General features: G+C 44.3%; 1 protein-coding gene and 1 pseudogene across 1 annotated transcript; one reads left to right on the top strand and one right to left on the bottom strand.

The window, feature by feature from the left end:
- Window positions 1-1360: 1360 nt before the first annotated feature.
- On the top strand, window positions 1361-12745 carry LOC103642730 (uncharacterized; annotated as a pseudogene).
- Window positions 12746-16070: 3325 nt separating this feature from the next.
- On the bottom strand, window positions 16071-17642 carry LOC100274043 (UPF0496 protein). Its single transcript, NM_001148424.1, has one exon. The coding sequence runs from the start codon at window positions 17576-17578 to the stop codon at window positions 16319-16321; it is 1260 nt and encodes a 419-aa protein (NP_001141896.1). The 5' UTR covers window positions 17579-17642; the 3' UTR covers window positions 16071-16318.
- Between the last annotated feature and the right edge of the window lie 4922 nt (window positions 17643-22564).

Below are 22564 nucleotides of genomic sequence, written 5' to 3'. Positions count from 1 at the left end.
ATAGTGAGTACCCTAACCATGTATATAAACTCTCAAAGGTGCTTTATGGGCTCAAGCAAGCCCCAAGAGCATGGTATGAATGCCTAAGAGATTTTCTTATCACTAATGGCTTCAAAGTCGATAAAGCCGATCCTACTCTCTTTACTAAAACCATTGCAAAAGAATTGTTTGTATGCCAAATTTATGTTGATGATATCATATTTGGGTCTACTAACAAATCTACATGTGAAGAGATTAGTAGGATCATGATTCAGAAATTTGAGATGTCTATGATGGGGGAGTTGAAGTATTTTCTAGTATTCCAAGTCAAGCAACTCCAAGACGGCACCTTCATCAGCCAAACCAAGTACATTCAAGATATACTTAATAAGTTTGGAATGAAGGATGCCAAGCCCATCAAGACACCCATGGGAACAAATGGGCATCTCGACCTCGACACAGGCGGTAAGTCTGTAGATCAAAAGGTATACCGGTCGATGATAGGATCTTTACTCTATTTATGTGCATCTCGACCGGATATTATGCTTTCTGTATGCCTGTGTGCAAGGTTCCAAGACGATCCTAAGGAAGTTCACCTTAGGGCCGTGAAAAGAATCATGAGATATTTAGTTTACACTCCTAAGTTTGGACTTTGGTACCCTAAGGGATCCACCTTTGATTTAATAGGATATTCAGATGCTGATTGGGCAGGGTGTAAAATTGATAGGAAGAGCACATCAGGGACTTGTCAGTTTCTGGGGAGATCCCTGGTGTCTTGGGCTTCAAAGAAACAAAACTCTGTAGTTCTTTCTACCGACGAAGCCGAGTATATTGCTGCAGGCCATTGCTGTGCGCAATTACTTTGGATGAGGCAAACCCTCAGGGACTATGGCTACAAATTGAGCAAAGTCCCTCTCCTATGTGACAATGAGAGTGCAATCCGCATGGCGGATAATCCCGTTGAACACAGCCGCACTAAGCACATAGACATTCAGTATCACTTCTTGAGGGATCACCAACAAAGGGGGGATATCGATATTGCTTATGTTAGCACCAAAGAACAATTAGCTGATATCTTTACCAAGCCATTAGATGAGAAAATCTTTAGCAAACTTAGGAATGAGCTAAATATACTTGATTCTCGGAACTTTGATTGAAACATTGCACACATAGCTCATTTATATACCTTTGATCATATCTCTTTTATGTCTACGACTAATGTGTTTTCAAGTATATTTTTATGCTAAGTCGTAGATTGAAAGGGAAATGAAGTACTCGACAAAGACAAGGCTTCCACTCCACTCTACCGGTATCTTTTATCCTTCGTCGTTACTCCACACTCAAAATTGGTATAATCCTTCACTCTTATTTACTTGTACCAATGGGGAAAAAGTTTCAGAGGGCTCACAAAGTCTCTGTTTTTGGTGATTAATGCCAAAGGGGGAGAAAGCATTAGCCCAAAGCAAAAGGACCGCACCACCACCTTTCAAAAAAATTTAATTGATTTATTTCAAATTGGTATGTTGATTGGTATATTTTGAAAACTATCATCTAAATATATTTCCAATTGATATCTATTAAAACTCTCTTGAAAGCTAAGAGAAGAATTTCATTCAGGGGAGTTTTGTTTAAGTCAAAGGAAAAGCATTTGAAACAGGGGGAGAAAATTTCAAATCTTGAAAATACTTCTTGCAATTTTATTCATATACCTTTGACTATTTGCATAAAGATTTTGAAAAGACTTTCCAAAAGAATTTTCAAAAACAAAACAAGTGGTGCAAGCGTGGTCCAAAATGTTAAATAAAAAGAAAGCAATCCATGCATATCTAGTGAAAGTATAAATTGGTTTAATTCCAAGCAACCTATGCACTTACATTATGCAAACTAGTTCAATTCTGTACTTATATATTTGCTTTGGTTTGTGTTGGCATCAATCACCAAAAAGGGGGAGATTGAAAGGGAAATAGGGTTTAACCTTTTTCTATAAATAATTTTGGTGGTTGAATGTCCAACACAAATAATTGGACTAACTAGTTTACTCTAGATTGTATATTCTACAGGTGCATAAAGGTTCAACACAAACCAATAAAAGATCAAAGTTAGGGTTCAAAAGCAAAGGAGCAAAGAAACCCAAAGTGCCCTAGTCTGGCGCACCGGACTGTCCGGTGTGCCACCGGACAGTGTCCGGTGCACCAGGACCGTACAACTCCAAACTCGCCACCTTCGGGTTTCTGAGAGCACCTAGAGGGGGGGTGAATAGGTGATCCTGTGAAACTTAAACTTATAGCCACAAACTTGTTAAGTGTTAGCACAATAATCGCCAAGTGGCTAGAGAGAAGGTCTTGCACAATACGATAATCACAAAGAATTCAACACAGAGAAGACACGGTGATTTATCCCGTGGTTCGGCCAAGTACAAAACTTGCCTACTCCACGTTGTGGCGTCCCAACGGACGAGAGTTGCACTCAACTCCTCTCAAGTGATCCAATGATCAACTTGAATACCACAGTGTTATGCTTTTCTTTTCTTATCCCGTTCGCGAGGAATCTCCACAACTTGGAGCCTCTCGCCCTTACACTTTTGATGTTCACAAAGAATCACGGAGTAAGGAAGGGAAGCAACACACACAAATCCACAGCAAGAATGCGCACACACACGGCCAAGAATCGAGCTCAAAGACTATCTCAAAGTTCTCACTAGAACGGAGCTCGAATCACTTAGAAAGACAAACGAATGCGCAAAGACTGAGTGTGGATGATCAAGAATGCTCTAAGGTTGCTTGGTATCCTCCTCCATGCGCCTAGGGGTCCCTTTTATAGCCCCAAGGCAGCTAGGAGCCGTTGAGAGCAAATCTGGAAGGCCCTTCTTGCCTTCTGTCGTCGGGTGCACCGGACAGTCCGGTGCCCGATTTCCTTCCTTAAATAGCGAAGCCGACCGTTGGCAGACTTGGAGCCGTTGGCGCACCGGACATGTCCGGTGCACACCGGACAGTCCGGTGCCCCCTTCTAGCCGTTGGCTCGGCCACGTGTCCCGCGCGGATCGCGCGGCCGACCGTTGGCCCGGCCGACCGTTGGCTCACCGGACAGTCCGGTGCACACCGGACAGTCCGGTGAATTTTAGCCGTACGCCGTCGGCAAATTCCCGAGAGCGGCCACTTCGCTTGAGGCAGCCTGGCGCACCGGACAGTCCGGTGCCCCAGACCGAAACAGCCTCTTGGCTGTACACAGCCAACTCTTCTCTTTTCTTCTTCTTTCTGTTTCTGATACTTAGACAAGTATATTAGTACACAAAACCAATGTACTAAGACTTAGAAACATACCTTTGCTCTTGATTTGCACTTTGTTCATCCATGGGCATAGATTCACAATTAAGCACTTGTGTTGGCACTCAATCACCGAAATACTTAGAAATGGCCCAAGGGCACATTTCCCTTTCAATCTCCCCCTTTTTGGTGATTTATGCCAACACAACATAAAGCAACTAGAACAAGTGCAATATCACTTCAAATAAAAACTCAAATTTATTTTGATTCAATTTTGGCATATATGGATCATCCTTTGCCACCACTTGGTTTGTTTTCGCAAATCAAACACAAAATCCTATCTCTAAGTCAAATCCACTTGTAGAGACATAAAGAGAGGTTTTCCAAAGACAATTGATTCAAGATTCCAAAAACTCCCCCTTTTCCCCATAATCAACACTTCTCCCCACAAGAGACCAACTTTTGACAAAAGAGACAACGCAAAGAGACAATGCAAGAGTTTTGCCAAACCAAAAGCTCTATCCTACTGTTTTCAAAGTTTCTCAAGTGGTAGCTGATCCATTTATTGCTTTGGCCTTTATTTTCTCCCCCTTTGGCATCAAGCACCAAAACGGGATCAATCTTGGCCCTATAACCCCATTGCCTCACCAAAGTCTTCAATTAAGATCAAATGGCAATAAGAGTTTATGAGATGAACTTGGAATAAGTTACCCTCTCATCGGAGTGCAGTGGAAGTCTTGCATGGTCCAAGTCCACCTTTTCCCTTTCAATCCTCCTTCGAGACTAAATCATCAAACTCAAGCACATGGTTAGTCTCAAAGGGTCAAGTTGTAACACATCTCCCCCTAAACATGTGCATCACTTTGCAACGGACTTGTGAGGTCCAGGGAGTGTTTGTACAGCTTGAGCACCATAATAAGCAACAAAATGCAAAAAGGAACATGATCAAAAGCATAAATACATGTATGCTACAATTCAATCCAAGTTCCGCGAATCTAAGACATTTAGCTCACTACGCAACCTGCAAAAGGTCTTCTCATCTAGAGGCTTGGTAAAGATATCGGCTAGCTGGTTCTCGGTGCTAACATGAAACACTTCGATATCTCCCTTTTGCTGGTGGTCTCTCAAAAAGTGATGCCGGATGTCTATGTGCTTTGTGCGGCTGTGCTCAACAGGATTTTCCGCCATGCGGATAGCACTCTCATTGTCACATAGGAGTGGGACTTTGCTCAGATTGTAGCCAAAGTCCCGGAGGGTTTGCCTCATCCAAAGTAGTTGCGCGCAACACTGTCCTGCGGCAACATACTCGGCCTCAGCGGTGGATAGGGCAACGGAAGTTTGTTTCTTAGAGTTCCACGACACCAGGGACCTTCCTAAGAATTGGCACGTCCCCGATGTACTCTTCCTATCGACCTTACATCCAGCATAGTCGGAATCTGAGTATCCAACCAAGTCAAAGGTAGACCCCTTTGGATACCAGAGCCCGAAGCAAGGCGTAGCAACCAAATATCTAAGAATTCGCTTCACCGCCACTAAGTGACACTCCTTAGGATCGGATTGAAATCTAGCACACATGCATACGCTAAGCATAATATCCGGTCTACTAGCACATAAATAAAGTAAAGACCCTATCATGGACCGGTATGCTTTTTGATCAACGGACTTACCACCTTTGTTGAGGTCGGTGTGTCCATCGGTTCCCATCGGCGTCTTTGCGGGCTTGGCGTCCTTCATCCCAAACCTCTTTAGCAAATCTTGTGTGTACTTCGTTTGGGAGATGAAGGTGCCGTCCTTGAGTTGCTTCACTTGGAACCCAAGGAAGTAGTTCAACTCGCCCATCATCGACATCTCGAATTTCTGCGTCATCACCCTGCTAAACTCTTCACAAGACTTTTGGTTAGTAGAACCAAATATTATGTCATCGACATAAATTTGGCACACAAACAAATCACCATCATATGTCTTAGTAAAAAGAGTTGGATCGGCTTTCCCAACCGTGAAAGCATTAGCAATTAAAAAGTCTCTAAGGCATTCATACCATGCTCTTGGGGCTTGCTTAAGTCCATAGAGCGCCTTAGAGAGCTTACACACGTGGTCGGGGTACCGTTCATCCTCGAAGCCAGGGGGTTGCTCCACGTACACCTCCTCCTTGATCGGCCCGTTGAGGAAAGCGCTCTTCACATCCATTTGGTACAACCTGAAAGAATGGTGAGCGGCATATGCTAGCAAGATGCGAATTGACTCTAGCCTAGCCACAGGAGCAAAAGTCTCCTCAAAGTCCAAACCTGCGACTTGGGCATAACCTTTTGCCACAAGTCGAGCCTTGTTCCTCGTCACCACCCCGTGCTCGTCCTGTTTGTTGCGGAACACCCACTTGGTTCCCACAACATTTAGCTTGGGACGAGGCACCAGTGTCCAAACTTCATTGCGCTTGAAGTTGTTGAGTTCCTCCTGCATGGCCAATACCCAATCCGGATCTAGCAAGGCCTCCTCTACCCTGAAAGGCTCAATAGAAGAGACAAAGGAGTAATGCTCACAAAAATTAACTAATCGAGATCGAGTAGTTACTCCCTTGCTAATGTCACCCAAAATTTGGTCGACGGGATGATCCCTTTGAATCACCGCTCGAACTTGGGTTGGAGGTGCCGGCTGCGCTTCTTCCTCCATCACGTGATCATCTTGTGCTCCCCCTTGATCACACGCCTCCTTTTGATGAACCTGTTCATCGTCTTGAGGTGGGGGATGCACCGTTGTTGAGGAAGAAGGTTGATCTCGTTCATCTTGTTCCTGTGGCCGCACTTCTCCAATCACCATGGTTCGTATAGCGGCCGTCGGAACATCTTCTTCATCTACATCATCACAATCAACAACTTGCTCTCTTGGAGAGCCATTAGTCTCATCAAATACAACGTCGCTAGAGACTTCAACCAAACCCGATGATTTGTTGAAGACTCTATACGCCTTTGTATTTGAGTCATAACCTAACAAAAACCCTTCTACAGCTTTGGGAGCAAATTTAGAATTTCTACCCTTCTTCACTAGAATGTAGCACCTGCTCCCAAATACACGAAAGTAAGATACATTGGGTTTGTTATCGGTTAGTAGCTCATACGAAGTCTTCTTGAGGAGGCGATGAAGGTAGACCCTGTTGATGGCGTGGCAAGCCGTGTTCACGGCTTCCGACCAAAAACGCTCGGGGGTCTTGAATTCTCCAAGCATCGTCCTCGCCATATCGATTAGCGTCCTGTTCTTCCTCTCTACCACACCATTTTGCTGTGGTGTGTAGGGAGCGGAGAACTCGTGCTTGATCCCTTCCTCCTCAAGGAACTCCTCCACTTGAAAGTTCTTGAACTCAGACCCGTTGTCGCTCCTTATCTTCTTCACTTTGAGCTCAAACTCATTTTGAGCTCTCCTGAGGAAGCGCTTGAGGGTCCCTTGGGTTTCAGACTTATCCTGCAAAAAGAACACCCAAGTGAAGCGGGAAAAGTCATCAACAATAACTAGACCATACTTACTTCCTCCTATACTCAGATAGGCGACGGGTCCGAAGAGGTCCATATGCAGCAGCTCCAGAGGTCTTGAAGTGGTCATCACATTCTTGCTGTGATGTGCTCCTCCCACTTGTTTGCCTGCTTGACAAGCTGCACAAGGTCTATCTTTTTCGAATTGCACGTTAGTCAAACCTATCACGTGTTCTCCCTTTAGAAGCTTGTGAAGGTTCTTCATCCCCACATGTGCTAAGCGGTGATGCCACAGCCAACCCATGCTAGTCTTAGCTATTAAGCATGCATCTAGACCGGCCTCCTCTTTTGCAAAATCAACTAAGTAAAGTTTGCCGTCTAATACACCCTTAAAAGCTAGTGAACCATCACTTCTTCTAAAGACAGACACATCTACATTTGTAAAAAGACAGTTATATCCCATATTGCATAGTTGACTAACGGATAGCAAATTGTAACCAAGAGACTCAACTAAAAACACATTAGAGATGGAGTGCTCATTAGAAATTGCAATTTTACCTAACCCTTTTACCTTGCCTTGATTCCCATCACCGAATATAATTGAATCTTGGGAATCCTTATTCTTGACGTAGGAGGTGAACATCTTCTTCTCCCCCGTCATATGGTTTGTGCATCCGCTGTCAATAATCCAGCTTGAACCCCCGGATGCATAAACCTGCAAGGCAAATTTAGGCTTGGGACTTAGGTACCCAACTCTTGTTGGGTCCTACAAGGTTAGTCACAATTGTCTTAGGGACCCAAATGCAAGTTTTATCACCCTTGCATTTTGCCCCTAATTTCCTAGCAATCACCTTTCTATCCTTTCTACAAATTGTAAAGGAAGCATTCAAAGCATGATATATTGTAGAAGGTTCATTCATTACTTTCCTAGGAACATTAACGACATTTTTCCTAGGCATATTATGAACAGCATTTCTCCTACCAACATTTCTATCATGCACATAAGAAGAGCTAGAAGCAAACATGGCATGAGAATCAAAGTCATTATATGCATTACAACTCCTATAAGCATTTCTAGGTTGTCTTCTATCATAGTACATAAAGGCATGGTTCTTTTGCACACTACTAGCCATAGGGGCCTTCCCTTTCTCCTTGGCGGAGATGGGAGCCTTATGGCTTGTCAAGTTCTTGGCTTCCCTTTTGTAGCCAAGTCCATCCTTAATTGAGGGATGTCTACCAATCGTATAGGCATCCCTTGCAAATTTTAATTTATCAAATTCGCTTTTGCTAGTCTTAAGTTGGGCATTAAGACTAGCCACTTCATCATTCAATTTAGAAATTGAAGCTAGGTGTTCACTACAAGCATCAATGTCAATATCTTTACACCTATTACAAGTTTCAACAATTTCTACACAAGAATTAGATTTACTTGCTACTTCTAGTTTAGCATTTAAATCATCATTTATGCTTTTTAAACTAGAAATTGAATCATGACATGTAGACAACTCACAAGAAAGCATTTCATTTCTTTTAATCTCTAAAGCAAGTGATTTTTGTGCTTCTACAAACTTATCATGTTCTTCATATAAAAGGTCCTCTTGCTTTTCTAATAGCCTATTCTTATCATTCAAGGCATCAATGAGTTCATTTATCTTATCTATCTTAGATCTATCTAAGCCTTTGAATAAGCAAGAATAGTCTATGTCATCATCATCACTGGACTCATCATCACTAGAAGAAGCATAAGTGGAGTCTCGAGTACTCACCTTCTTCTCCCTTGCCATAAGGCATGTGTGATGCTCGTTGGGGAAGAGGGATGACTTGTTGAAAGCGGTGGCAGCTAGTCCTTCATTGTCGGAGTCTGAAGAGGAGCAATCCGAGTCCCACTCCTTGCCTAGATGCGCCTCGCCCTTTGCCTTCTTATAGTTCTTCTTCTTCTCCCTCTTGTTCCCTTGTTCCTGATCACTATCATTGTCGGGACAGTTAGCAATAAAATGACCAAGCTTACCACATTTGAAGCATGAGCGCTTCCCCTTTGTCTTGGTCTTGCTTGGCTGCCCCTTGCGACCTTTTAGCGTCGTCTTGAATCTCTTGATGATGAGAGCCATCTCTTCATCATTAAGTCCGGCCGCCTCAATTTGTGCCACCTTGCTAGGTAGCATCTCCTTGCTTCTTGTTGCCTTGAGAGCAAGAGGTTGAGGCTCATTGATTGGACCGTTTAGGGCGTCGTCGACATATCTCGCCTCCTTGATCATCATCCGCCCGCTTACGAATTTTCCGAGTACCTCCTCGGGCGTCATCGTCGTGTACCTGGGATTCTCACGAATATTGTTTACGAGATGAGGATCAAGAACGGTAAAGGATCTTAGCATTAGGCGGACGACGTCGTGGTCCGTCCATCGCGTGCTTCCATAGCTCCTTATTTTGTTGATAAGGGTCTTGAGCCGGTTGTAAGTTTGGGTTGGCTCCTCTCCCCTTATCATTGCGAATCGTCCAAGCTCGCCCTCCACCAACTCCATTTTAGTGAGCATGGTGATGTCGTTCCCCTCGTGAGAGATCTTGAGGGTGTCCCATATCTGCTTGGCATTGTCCAAGCCGCTCACCTTATTATATTCTTCCCTGCACAAAGATGCTAATAGAACAGTAGTAGCTTGTGCATTTCTATGGATTTGTTCATTTATAAGCATAGGGCTATCCGAGCTATCAAATTTCATTCCATTTTCTACAATCTCCCATATGCTTGGATGGAGAGAGAATAAGTGACTACGCATTTTGTGACTCCAAAATCCGTAGTCCTCCCCATCGAAGTGTGGAGGTTTGCCAAGAGGAATGGAAAGCAAATGCGAATTCGAACTATGTGGAATACGAGAATAATCAAATGAAAAGTTCGAATTGACCGTCTTCCTGTAGTCGTTGTCGTCGTCCTTTTGGGAAGAAGTAGACTCATCGCTGTCGTAGTAGACGATCTCCTTGATGCGTCTTGTCTTCTTCTTCTTCCCATCTTTGCGCTTGTGGCCCGAGCCCGAGTCAGTAGGCTTGTCATCCTTTGGCTCGTTGACGAAGGACTCCTTCTCCTTGTCGTTGATCACGATTCCCTTCCCCTTAGGATCCATCTCTTCGGGCGGTTAGTCCCTTTCTTGAAGAGAACGGCTCCGATACCAATTGAGAGCACCTAGAGGGGGGGGTGAATAGGTGATCCTGTGAAACTTAAACTTATAGCCACAAACTTGTTAAGTGTTAGCACAATAATCGCCAAGTGGCTAGAGAGAAGGTCTTGCACAATACGATAATCACAAAGAATTCAACACAGAGAAGACACAGTGATTTATCCCGTGGTTCGGCCAAGTACAAAACTTGCCTACTCCACGTTGTGGCGTCCCAACGGATGAGAGTTGCACTCAACTCCTTTCAAGTGATCCAATGATCAACTTGAATACCACAGTGTTATGCTTTTCTTTTCTTATCCCGTTCGCGAGGAATCTCCACAACTTGGAGCCTCTCGCCCTTACACTTTTGATGTTCACAAAGAATCACGGAGTAAGGAAGGGAAGCAACACACACAAATCCACAGCAAGAATGCGCACACACACGGCCAAGAATCAAGCTCAAAGACTATCTCAAAGTTCTCACTAGAACGGAGCTCGAATCACTTAGAAAGACAAACGAATGCGCAAAGACTGAGTGTGGATGATCAAGAATGCTCTAAGGTTGCTTGGTGTCCTCCTCCATGCGCCTAGGGTCCCTTTTATAGCCCCAAGGCAGCTAGGAGCCGTTGAGAGCAAATCTGGAAGGCCCTTCTTGCCTTCTGTCGTCGGGTGCACCGGACAGTCCGGTGCACACCGGACACTGTCCGGTGCCCGATTTCCTTCCTTAAATAGCGAAGCCGACCGTTGGCAGACTTGGAGCCGTTGGCGCACCGGACATGTCCGGTGCACACCGGACAGTCCGGTGCCCCCTTCTAGCCGTTGGCTCGGCCACGTGTCCCGCGCGGATCACGCGGCCGACCGTTGGCCCGGCCGACCGTTGGCTCACCGGACAGTCCGGTGCACACCGGACAGTCCGGTGCACACCGGACAGTCCGGTGCACACCGGACAGTCCGGTGAATTTTAGCCGTACGCCGTCGGCAAATTCCCGAGAGCGACCACTTCGCTTGAGGCAGCCTGGCGCACCGGACACTGTCCGGTGCACCACCGGACAGTCCGGTGCCCCAGACCGAAACAGCCTCTTGGCTGTACACAGCCAACTCTTCTCTTTTCTTCTTCTTTCTGTTTCTGATACTTAGACAAGTATATTAGTACACAAAACCAATGTACTAAGACTTAGAAACATACCTTTGCTCTTGATTTGCACTTTGTTCATCCATGGGCATAGATTCACAATTAAGCACTTGTGTTGGCACTCAATCACCGAAATACTTAGAAATGGCCCAAGGGCACATTTCCCTTTCAGTTTCTCAGGTCACGCTCCGCTATAATTCACCGGACTGTCCGGTGTGCCACCGAACTGTCCGGTGCACCAGCGGAGCAACGGCTACCAGCGCAACGGTCGACTGCAACGGACACCTGCGAACGCTACAGTGCACGGATAGTGTGCGCAGAAGTCAAAGCAGCCGTCAGAAGCGCACCGGACAGTGAATAGTCCGGTGCCACTAGAAGACAAAGCTCCAACGGTCGTCTGCGCCTGAACCCTGACGGTTGGGTGACATGGCTGGCGCACCGGACAGCGTCCGGTGCGCCCATCGACAGCAGCCCCTCCCCAACGATTGTTTGGTGGTTGAGGGCTATAAATACCCCTCAACCACCTCCACTCCAACTATCCAAGCATTCAGCACTCCTCATTCAATACAAGAGCAAAGTACAACACTCCAAGACACAAATCAAAGCCACCGATTTAATCAAAGTCCCTAATTCAATTCTAGTGCTTTAGGACTTGTGAGAGGATCGTTCTTGTGTTTTTTCGTTGCTCTTGTTGCTTGGTTGGCTTTCTTCTTTCTCTCATTCTTATTCTCAAATTCTTGTAAGCGAAGCAAGAGACACCAATCGTGTGGTGGTCCTTGCGGGGTCTAAGTGACCCGGGAAATCAAGGAAGAAAGCTCACTCGGTCTAAGGGACCGTTTGAGAGAGGGAAAGGGTTGAAAGAGACTCGGTCTTTGTGACCACCTCAACGGGGACTAGGTTCTTTAGAACCGAACCTCGGTAAAACAAATCATCGTGTCCATCCGCTTTATTTCTTGGTTGATTTGTTTTTCCGCTCTCTCCCGGACTTGACATTTGTTCTAACGCTAACCCCAGCTTGTAGTGTGTTTAAAGTTGTAAATTTCAGTTTCCGCCTATCCACCCCCCTCTAGGCAACTTTCACTATACATTTCTATGTTTGTTTGTACGATTCTTCATGCTTAGATAAATTACCAATTTCTCGTTTGTTGTGATTAATAAATAATTTCAATTTTTAGGATTTCAGTGCAGGACCAGTACCTGATGCGATCAAGAGAAAACTAGTTGTCGAGACCAGTGTGCCTCCACAACAATCAAGTTTCAGCTGTGTAACTGGATAGAAGCAGCCCCAAAACTGGTACCCGACAAAGAAAAAGGTGAAAGTTCCACATCTTCCGTCGTAGATTCTGCAGTGTCCCAGACCAAACGTGGTGCCATCCTTCTACTACAAAATCTACAAGGTCGACTGTGTCACCGAGTTCAATTTCAGCGCTCACGTTGGAGGCAAAAAGCACATGGCCAAAAAGCTAGAGATTCTAGGTAAGACCGTAAGAGGAACTCTGGGGGGCCTGCTAGCCGATGCGCAGGCAACAGGAGCGGTGGACAGAGTGGACTTGCAGTTTCTAGGAGCAAAAGCAGCGAACAAAATGTGGCTGGCAGCGTTGCTGCTGGACCGAACTGTGACATGTCGTCTGAGAGCGGAACTAATGGAGCAGAAGGAAGTGGGTGCACTGTCCAGCTATGAGCAGCTTGGGTTTCACTCCAGTCTAGTATTCCAATAAAAGTTCGCCTTGCACATTTTCTTCTCAAGGGCACAGTTAACATATTTCTGTGTCAGATGGCTAGGCCTCTAGGGAGATTTCATCAGATAATAAATTGAAACGTATGCAGTGTCCTATGTGAAAGCAGTACATTGTTTGGACATATATCTGACGGCAGATGCATCATGTTTCCTTTCGCTTCCTTCTCGAAAATGTACAGTAGCAAGCTTTGTTCTGGGAGAAGGTGGAAGTTCAGGACGATGTTCTGATTATGTACTACTGGATAGTTATAATGTTCCTCATTGTCCTCAAGGCCTGTGGCCGCGCTGGACTGCTGGTTCACGCCGAGGCCGTGAGGAGAGAGGGCTGGGCGTGGACCTCTTCACGGTGAACACGCTCATCAACTTCTAATGCAGGATCCTGGATTGCCACTCGGGGAGGATTGTGTTCGACGAGGCGGGCAACGTCTCATGGAACTCCATGGTCGCTGGGTACTTCAGGAAGGGGAGATGGGTTATATGTTCCCATTGCGACAAATAAAAAAAGAAGGGAGGGAGTATAACCGTTCTACAAAATTTTATTTTGCAACAAGGTTATAACATGTAGAAATGTACAGGTTATGTACATTTACCAAACACACAAGGCCTAGAGTACAAAGCGCGTAGAAAATGGATGGCTTTCGTCTTAAGGGAATCCGTTGTGGATCAAAAGTAATCTGAAAGAACCGATGCAAGCATTATACTAGTATACTTTGCCAAAATACACTTTATCTTTGCCAAAATACAAAAAAAGTATGAGCTGAAAATGAGTCTAACCACTTTTTTATAGCTTGCTCGATTGCCTGTTCCCCTTCACCTAGTTAGGTGGTACTATATGGGAGTGATATGATGTTTGTGGCTTACTGGCGTGTTGGACTTGGGTGGTTTTTCATGATCTATCTGTGATGTAACAATTTATTAGGTCTATCGATAGGTGAGAAGCGAGGAGAGGGACAAATCTACGTGATTCGCACGTGACATACGATATACAAAACCGGTGTTTTAAAGTAGTAGAGAAAACCAAACCTTCTAGATCGTCTTATCAATAGTTTGGTTTTCGTTATAACCTTTCTCCATGTACACTTTAGTAAGTAAAAGATAACTATAATTATTAAAACAAAACATTAGTTTGACAAAAAGTTATGATTCAAAATATAGATTTTTTTAGTTTTATCGTGAGACAATCTTTTCTAAATTTGACCAAACTTATAAAAAGTACACGAAGAATATATAACATTAAGGTGTCATTTGGTTCACATATTTATTTAAATTAATCGTAATTAGATACTACACTAGAAATTGATACCGGCCTATTCAAATCTAATACCGTTGGTACTCGAGCGTAAATTATTACTATTGCCATTTATGTTACATTTCGTGAACCAAACGGCGCCTAATTAGTTTCACTAACTCCATCATGAAATAGTGTATTTATTCGGTACCGTAGTTGCTAATATATTTTCCTTAAAACTTGGTTTAACATAAAAAATCCTGACTTATAACAAGAGACCCTAGTAAAACAAAATAAAGACTAAGACAAAATTTCAGCTACGTAGCAACTAGTAACCGCCAACCATGGACCATGGTGCATTGGTGCTGTGGCTGTGTGGCAAACAGACACAGATAAACAGTCAACAGCAGAAATGGATGCTGCGGCAAAGGAGAACAAAGCAATGGAACAGACAACCATATTTTCTCTACAGTAGGGCAAGGGTATGCCAGTTCCTCGGTGCTACAAACCTGAAATATATAAGTGCATTGCATGGAATGATTGGAATGCATCCAGCTGAACCTCAACAGAGTATCAACAACTGAAAGAACAGGATGATTTGTTCCAAATTTCAAGTTATGATTCTCGCTGCAAGATTATGGAGCATACTGCATACACTATGGTAGCATAGTACTCCCTCTGTTTTTTTTATTTATCATATTTTAGTTTAAAAGTGAACTAGGGATGTTAAATATTCGAGAACGGAGGTAGCATTACAATATCAAGGGGGTATCGATATATCATGATTTGCCGAATTATGTTAAAGACATCAACTGTGTAAACGGGTAAACTAGAGAATTCAATATAGCCGGGCTGGTTGCAAGAGAAGGATGACACCACGGGACAACACAAATGTCGAAACAATATCGAAAATAGCAAACAGTGTTGCCTCTAATATTTGGAAGTATCTAACTACAACTAACGAAGCGTCGAACCGCATATCTATATTTGCGAATTGGAAAACGGATATCAAGTGTAGCAGTGGGGATCAAAACTCATTCAAATGGAACTGTCTAAATGCAAAGTTGTGTGCTAGTTAAATTCAAACCGAGCTGTCAGTTCCAATAAGACCATAACCCTATGAACCTACTCTGTAGATTCTAAGTTGCAACTGCATGGTTTTCCCCTTACTAGTCCACCGAAAGAATCCTATGAATCGTCATACTAGCAATGTTTGAAACACAAGAAACATAAGCCACCCTGCTTCTCTGCTCAATGTGGAGATAATTGCAAAAAATTCACCTTAGCAATAGATTATCATTGAATTTCCAAAGATTTACATAGAATGACAACTACTAGCATCGTGTAACAATAATCTGCAACTAGCCAAATGTTCCAAGAGTCATACTGAATGTAGATTGTACAGTAATATTTCCAGGAACATTCCTTGTAGGTAAAATCCATGAGAATGTATAAAAATAGTTTTTTTCTCGAACACGCAGGAGAGCTGCGTATCATTATATTAAAAAGAGAAAGAAACAAGGTCCAAAATAGACCGGAGTACAAGGGATGCCTTACAGCGGTCTAAACGTAACAAACATAAACTGATCTATCTATAAATGCACAAAAATGGTATGAATTCTATCCAGTTGCAAAGCATAGAACCAAGTGCCTGGTAGAAAGAAAGAAAATAAAAAAACGACAAAAAGAAACTGAGGGTGCAAAAGGAAAGTTTATAAGTGAAGATTGACAAATAATAAACATCCACTATCAACACTGCAAGCAAGAGGATGTTTTCAGTTCAACCAAATTAATCACTGAAAAACCTTTATAGGTTGAACCTAGAACAAATTTCCAAGCATTATCCTTAATCAACTAAGAAGCTTGGAATTTCCATACTAAACTTGGCACCCAATATTAATACTGCAAGCCAGATAATCTGTTATAATAGAGCACTAAAATACTGCAAATAAGATGATGCTTTCAAGTTTCAAAACCTCCATGCAGATTTAATAGGTGGTGCAAAGATTGACTGATTGAGTATTCGAGGCAACTCTGAATAGCAGAAGCAACACATTGCTTGCAAGTTGCAACTTAACTGCCATGATAACATATGGAAGCAATTGTCCAAATATTCAGTTCTTAAAATGTTAAGACTTCGTGTTTATTCAGAAACATAGCATTGTTACATCGCTACAGTAATAATTCTGAAAGTACAGAAGATCAAATATATTGAACTATAAAAATGTCTAAACTATTAAAGCAAGAAATTTGTGCATCACTTGGCACGATAGATGAGGTCTCGAGACAAGAATTTCAAGATACAGCTAATTGTTTTAACTGAAACTCATGATCATGGCACCCAGTGTCAGATTGTTTGGGGCTAATGAGGTCATGACAATGGAGACTCACTTTCAGCATCAGATTGCGCATTCAGGTGGTGCACAAGGAGTAACCTGGCACGGTTGACAGCAGCAAAGTAGAGGCAAATGTGCTCGGCAAGGTCAGCAAGCTGCCGTTGCAGGCTGGGGTGGTTCTTCCTGAGCTGCCTTACCACCTCTTCTATGGTGTGGTGTTGCCCCCTCCCGCGCTCCAGCCCAAGGCGGACAAGCATCTTGTCGCTCTCCACAGTGGCATGGAGCCTACCCACCAGCCGTTCAATTGTAGCGACATCATTATTCAAGACGTAGGTGCCCCTAGCAGTCGCGTCGAGCCGGTCCATGTGCCTCTGCAGGCGTTTCATCGAAGCAGCCAGTGGACAGCAGCAAGAATTGGATGCAGCACAAGCAGGGGCCATCGCCAGCAGCGCGGTAATGGCGTGTGTCGCAACCACGAGGCCTGCGACGGCAGCGCCGGTGGCGCAGGCAATAAGGCAGATACCTGATCCGCGCTTGGCACAGCGGAGCCAACGGCGCCTGCGCCGGACACTGAGGAGACGAAGATCGAGGTGGTTCTTGAGCCCAGAGAAACTTCGTTGCATGCACTGGAACCCGGCCGCGGGCGCCGGGAACGGATTGGGCATTTGGTCGAACAGGAGGAAGGCGTCGAACGCACAGTCGCAGTGTGGCGTGGCGAGCTGCGGCGACTGCGGGATGAGCGCGAGGAGGTCCGTGATGGGCCCGTACAGCGACCGCGCCCGGCGGAGCGCCCGACGGAGTGAGAGGCAGAGCACCGACGCTTGGTTCGTGCTGCTGAAGTAGTTCTTGACGAGGCGGGTGAGCTCCGTATCGGGCGCGTCTGCAAGAGCGCGGTCCACCACCTCGTCCTCCGGACGGAGCACGCCGGCCAGGGTGACCCTGTCCTCCCCCTCTTCTCCTTCCTCATCTTCACCGTTGCCGCCGAAGCCCCCTTCCCGTTGTTCGTCCCCGTCCCCGTCTATGTGGATCTTATCCCAGATCTCTTGGTAGGACGGGGTGTGGATCGCGAGCCTGTACTCCTGACTTAGATTGATGGTGCCCGCCGACCTGGAGCTGGTCTCCCGCCCCTCCGCTGCGCCACCGCTCCGCCGCACGCCGCTGCTAGCAGTGGTGCTCGAGCTCGTGCTCGCATTAGCGCTGCTGGTGTTTCCGTCAGTGCTCGAACAGCTCGGCATTTCTCCTCCATCATCGCCCGCACGTCGCCGCTCCAATAGCCGCATCTCTCGTCCAGCCATCCCTTCTGCGGCCGATGGGCAGCTGCCTCAAGCTGTAGCTGTAGGCGACTACTGCTAGGCGTGGAAGCAAAGTCTACGTGTGTGCGCTGCGGGATGGTGTGCACCGTAAGCCAAACGGGGTAGGGAAAAAAATTTGGTGCAGCACTGCTGCAAACTAAAGTGTTTGCAGCTCCTCACAAAAAAGAGGATAGACCCCACCCGTAGCAACAAAAATGTTATCTGGTGGATCTGCAGGTAGGGTCCATCCACCTTTTTGTGAGAGGCTGCAAACCACTCTGGTTTGCAGCAGTGCTGCACCAAATTTTTTTTCACTTTTGGGGGGTTGACCCATCGGACGACGACTCAGGTCGCTCCGGGTGGACGGATCCGACGGTTCGCACGCCCCGTCGGTTGACATCGTGCAGTTATCGTGCCGCGAAGGTCGTTACGAGGCGGGCTCGCAGCACGCAGCATTGCTCTCCGATTGTCGCGGGCGCGTAGAATGCGTGTCCTCGATTAGAGATGGCAATGGGTAAATACCCACCGGGTATTAGTACCCCATACCTATACCCACAACACAAAAATAACCCCACCGGGTTACCCATATACACTGGCGGGTATGGATTTACCCCCATACCCATACCCATGTGGGTATGGGTCACCTATCGGGTCACCCATACCCACAAAAATTAAACAACTATCAAAATATTATACTATACAAATGTCAAGTATATCCATATAAATACCATTACAAAATTTTCTAGCATCATTTAACCATCCATTCAACACACCAAAGATAATTGGATAAAGTAGTAACACTATGATAGTACTACATAGCACATTACATGTTCCATTACATGGTCATTAAATTGTTGTTAAATCGTAAAAAAGTTGGATGACTAAAGTCCAAGTTCATGATTCGGATAAGTTTATATTGGGTATTTTATACCCACGGGTTAGCGGGTATGGGTGAAGGCAGAACGTTCTAATACCCGTTTACCCATTGGGTGAAGATTTTTGCCCAATAACAGACCCACGGGTAGAATATTTAGCCCACATACATACCCTAATGGAGTAAATACCCATCGGGTATCGGGTCGCGGGTACCCATTGCCATCTCTATCCTCGATAAGAAGTCAAAATGTAAAAAAAAATTAACACACGTATCTTGACGAATAGTTAATCATCTAATAATTAATCAACTAATAAATTATTAGTTAGCTTGAGTCAGCTAATGAATTAATGGTTAGATATGAGATAACTAACAATTAGTTGCAATATTAAGTGATGGTGTTTGAACCTAACAACTATCTTTTAATAGCTAACTATTAGTTCTATAGGTTTCAAACGGGGCTTTAGACTCTCTTCAACAACGTCCTATAAATTTTATATCTCTAAAGAAAAATATTTTATGTCCTTTACACTACCCTCCAAAAGATTTCGTCATATATATCTTCTTCATCTTTAGTAATGCTCTCTAAACTCGGTCCTATATATCTACAATGTTTAAACAATACACAAACTAACATATTTATTAATTGATTTTTATATTGCACTGGGATTGAACGTATGCCATTAGAAATTGAAGAAATTAATAATTAGCGCTATTTGTCACTAGGGTGAAGCTTCACCACGAATCAGCCTTGCCCCTAAGACCCGCGCGTGATGGTTATTTAGATTCGCTAGTGATAACTGAATGTTTTGTTGGTAATAATCGAACCTTTCGTCGTGCATGATGGTTATTCAGATTCGTCAGTATTAACTAAACGTTCTATCCGTAATTACTGATCGTTTCGTCGGTAATAATTGAACTTTTCATCACGTGCAATGGTTATACAGATATGTCACTAATAACGAAATGTTTCGTCAGTAATTACTGAACATTTCTTCACTACTGAAGTGATAAATTACTGAATGTTCTGTCAGTAATGTTTGTTTTGCACTAACAATTATATTGTGCTTGATGATAATTACAGGAATTGAGCGATTAGTGACGAAAAGATCACAACATCAATACTTACTAAATGTTTCGTCAGTAATTAACAAATATTTTTTCACATATGAAGTAATAAAATACTAAAATGGTTCATTAGTAATTGTTTTTTTTTTGCACTAACAATTATTGTGCTTACTGATAATTTCTCAAATTGCACGATGAATAACTGAAGAGTGAAAGTAGCCTAGAGGGGTGAATAGGCTACACACGGAAATTCCAACAAAAACTTCGAACTTTTGTGAGAACAACCAGTTCAACCGGCAAGGACGATTCAACCGCAATGAGAGGCCGGTTAAACCGTACTACCCCGGTTTAACTGTAAACTTGAATAAAATCTCGAATCTACTATAAAAATCGTAATGGAAGCGTTGAATAAGATTAAACCGATGAATCCTGAGATCTAAGATGAACAGAGATAAGTGAAAGGGAAATGTGCCCTTAGGTCATTTCTAAGTGTTTTTGTGATTAACTGCTCAACACACCACTATGAACTAACACTCTTCGTGTGAGCATGAACACATGTGTTTAAAAAGCAAATTGAAGCAATCAAGTCAAAAAGTTTGTAGAAATGAGAAAAACACTTTTTTGGGCTTGAGTCTAGGCATATTGCAAATCCTTATGAGAAGGAATCAAAAAGGTATGGTTCCTTGAAAGTTCCCTGTTGGGGGCCTTCCTCCTCCGAAGGTCCTAAAAACGTAACTAACCATATTTCTTCAGGATGACATAGATTATTGCAGGAGGGAGGAGGCTTCAGTTTCGGAATAGAGATCTTCTTCTATGACAAGAGTAGAGGTGTAACCCGAAGATGACAAAAATGGGCGACGAAGCTATAGTCAAGGGACTTCGGCTCGGGTTGATGACGAAGACCAAATACAACAGTGACCAAAAAAGGATAAAGACTATTTAGTCCTTAATGTTTCGTATTATAATTTTGGACAGATGACAAGGACATAAATGTACTTTTACTCGGGCTGCATCCCATGCCTATAAATACATGAACAGTAACACCATACTGTTCACGCTGGATTGTAATCGCTCTCCCGCATCCTCACCTTCGATCAAGCCAAAGGTATCAATGTAATATGGAATCTATTAATATTCATTTATGTTTTATGGAATGCAAATATAAATGAATTAATGAGATGCAGTTATCATTTTTATCCTTTCGCATTCTTATTCACGTATTGAATAATGAAAGTATGTCCCTCTTGACCTTCGTCTAATGAGCATTACACCCATGTGGAGATAATGCTTCGAAAGACGAAGGTCCTTAATCTTTAACGATTGTGTTGCCTTATTCTTGATTCACAGCATTTGAGAACAAGTGACCAACATTGGCACCCACCTCCGGTGAACTCACTTCCACAACCTTCGGCAAGTATTCACCTTTGTCATGCCGCCAAAAAAGGCAACGGGGTCAGGGGCTGCCTTGCAGCCACTCGACACAAATCAAGACGCACTCTCCTTGCGAGAGGCTAGGAGCCAAAAGAGAAAGGCCACCAGCCCAACGCTTCATGAGGAGCAGCTTGACCAGGAGATCAGAGATTTAGAAGCAATCCACCAACAAGTACAGAGGAAAATGGAAAAATGCTTCGGTTGGCCAACCTTCAGAAGAAGATTGACAAAGCAGCTGAGGAGATGCGTCATCTCACTCAAGATGACCAAGACCGAAGGCCCCAATACAGGGAGCTTCGTCAAGAAAGCCCAATCAACTAAGATGAATGGTACAACGACTTTCATCATGATAACTTTACTTTCGATGATGCTTCTCCTCTGGCGGTAGAATTGCAGGCTACCCTGTGGCCACCATCCTACAAACCACCTCAGTTACCCATGTATGATGGGCATTCGGATCCAAAGCAGTTTCTGATGAGCTACGAGGCAACAATATCCTCGTATGGGGGCAACGCTGCTGTCATGGTGAAGTCCTTCGTCATGGCAGTCAGAAGCGTGGCTCAAACATGGTATTCCTCTCTTCGGTCAGGGACAATTACGTCGTGGCAGAAGCTGAAGGACATGCTAGTCACCAGCTTCCAGGGCTTTCAGACGAAGCCAGTCATTGCTCAGGCCCTGTTTCAATGCATGCAAGATCATGAGGAGTACCTACAGGCATACGTCCGAAGGTTCCTGCGTTTGAGAGCTCAAGCGCCTATAGTGCCCAATGAGATTGTTATTGAGGCCATGATCAAGGGGCTTCGGCCAGGACCCACACCCCAATATTTTGCAAGGAAGCCACCACAGACCTTGGAGAAACTCCTTCAGAAGATGGATGAGTACATTCGGGCTGATAATGATTTTCGCTAAAGAAGGGAGGAAGCATATAGGTATTCTGAAATGACTAGGGGCTTCGGAGGAAGACTTCATCCCATGCATATCAGGACAATCCACAATCCCAATGCCAACGACGAAATGGCCAACAATGCTCAGAGCAGTCATCACAGCTCACAGTCTTCGGGCATGCAGCAAACTTTTTACAGACCACCAGCTCCGAAAGGCAGAGGAGGGAGAAGCTTCAGTGGAGGAAGGTACGGTAATCATCCCAGGAAATTGTTCTGCCTTTTTTGTGGCATGGACAAGGGTCACACAACGAGGACGTGCCAGGTCACGATCCAAAAGCAAAAGGAAATTGTTGAAGCCGAGGCACGACAGAATCAGCTGAAGCAGGTCCTCCATATTGCTTTGTGCTACTCTCCATATATCCCGGAATACGTAGGCAATCAACAGCCTACGACTTCTGCTGCTTCAGCAAGTCACTCTCAAGCTTCCTGGGCTCAATTACCACCACCCCCACCACTGGCGCCTGCCCCAAGTCATGATTAGCAACCAGAAGGGCACCCTCGGTCTCAGCAACAACATGACCTCCGGGAGCAGTCTGAAGCTTGCACAGTTAACAGTACTGTGCCCGAGTCCAGGCATATCTACTGAAGATGACACAATGCATTGGCCAAAAGAAAGCCCTGATTTGTTTTATTTATCATCTTTTGTGTTTATGTTTCCTTCAGAAAAGACAA

The sequence above is a fragment of the Zea mays genome, chromosome 10, assembly GCF_902167145.1.
Source record: "Zea mays cultivar B73 chromosome 10, Zm-B73-REFERENCE-NAM-5.0, whole genome shotgun sequence".
Lineage (NCBI taxonomy): Eukaryota > Viridiplantae > Streptophyta > Magnoliopsida > Poales > Poaceae > Zea > Zea mays.
Note: the sequence above shows the minus strand (reverse complement) of the source record. Positions and strands in the feature narration are given on the sequence as shown.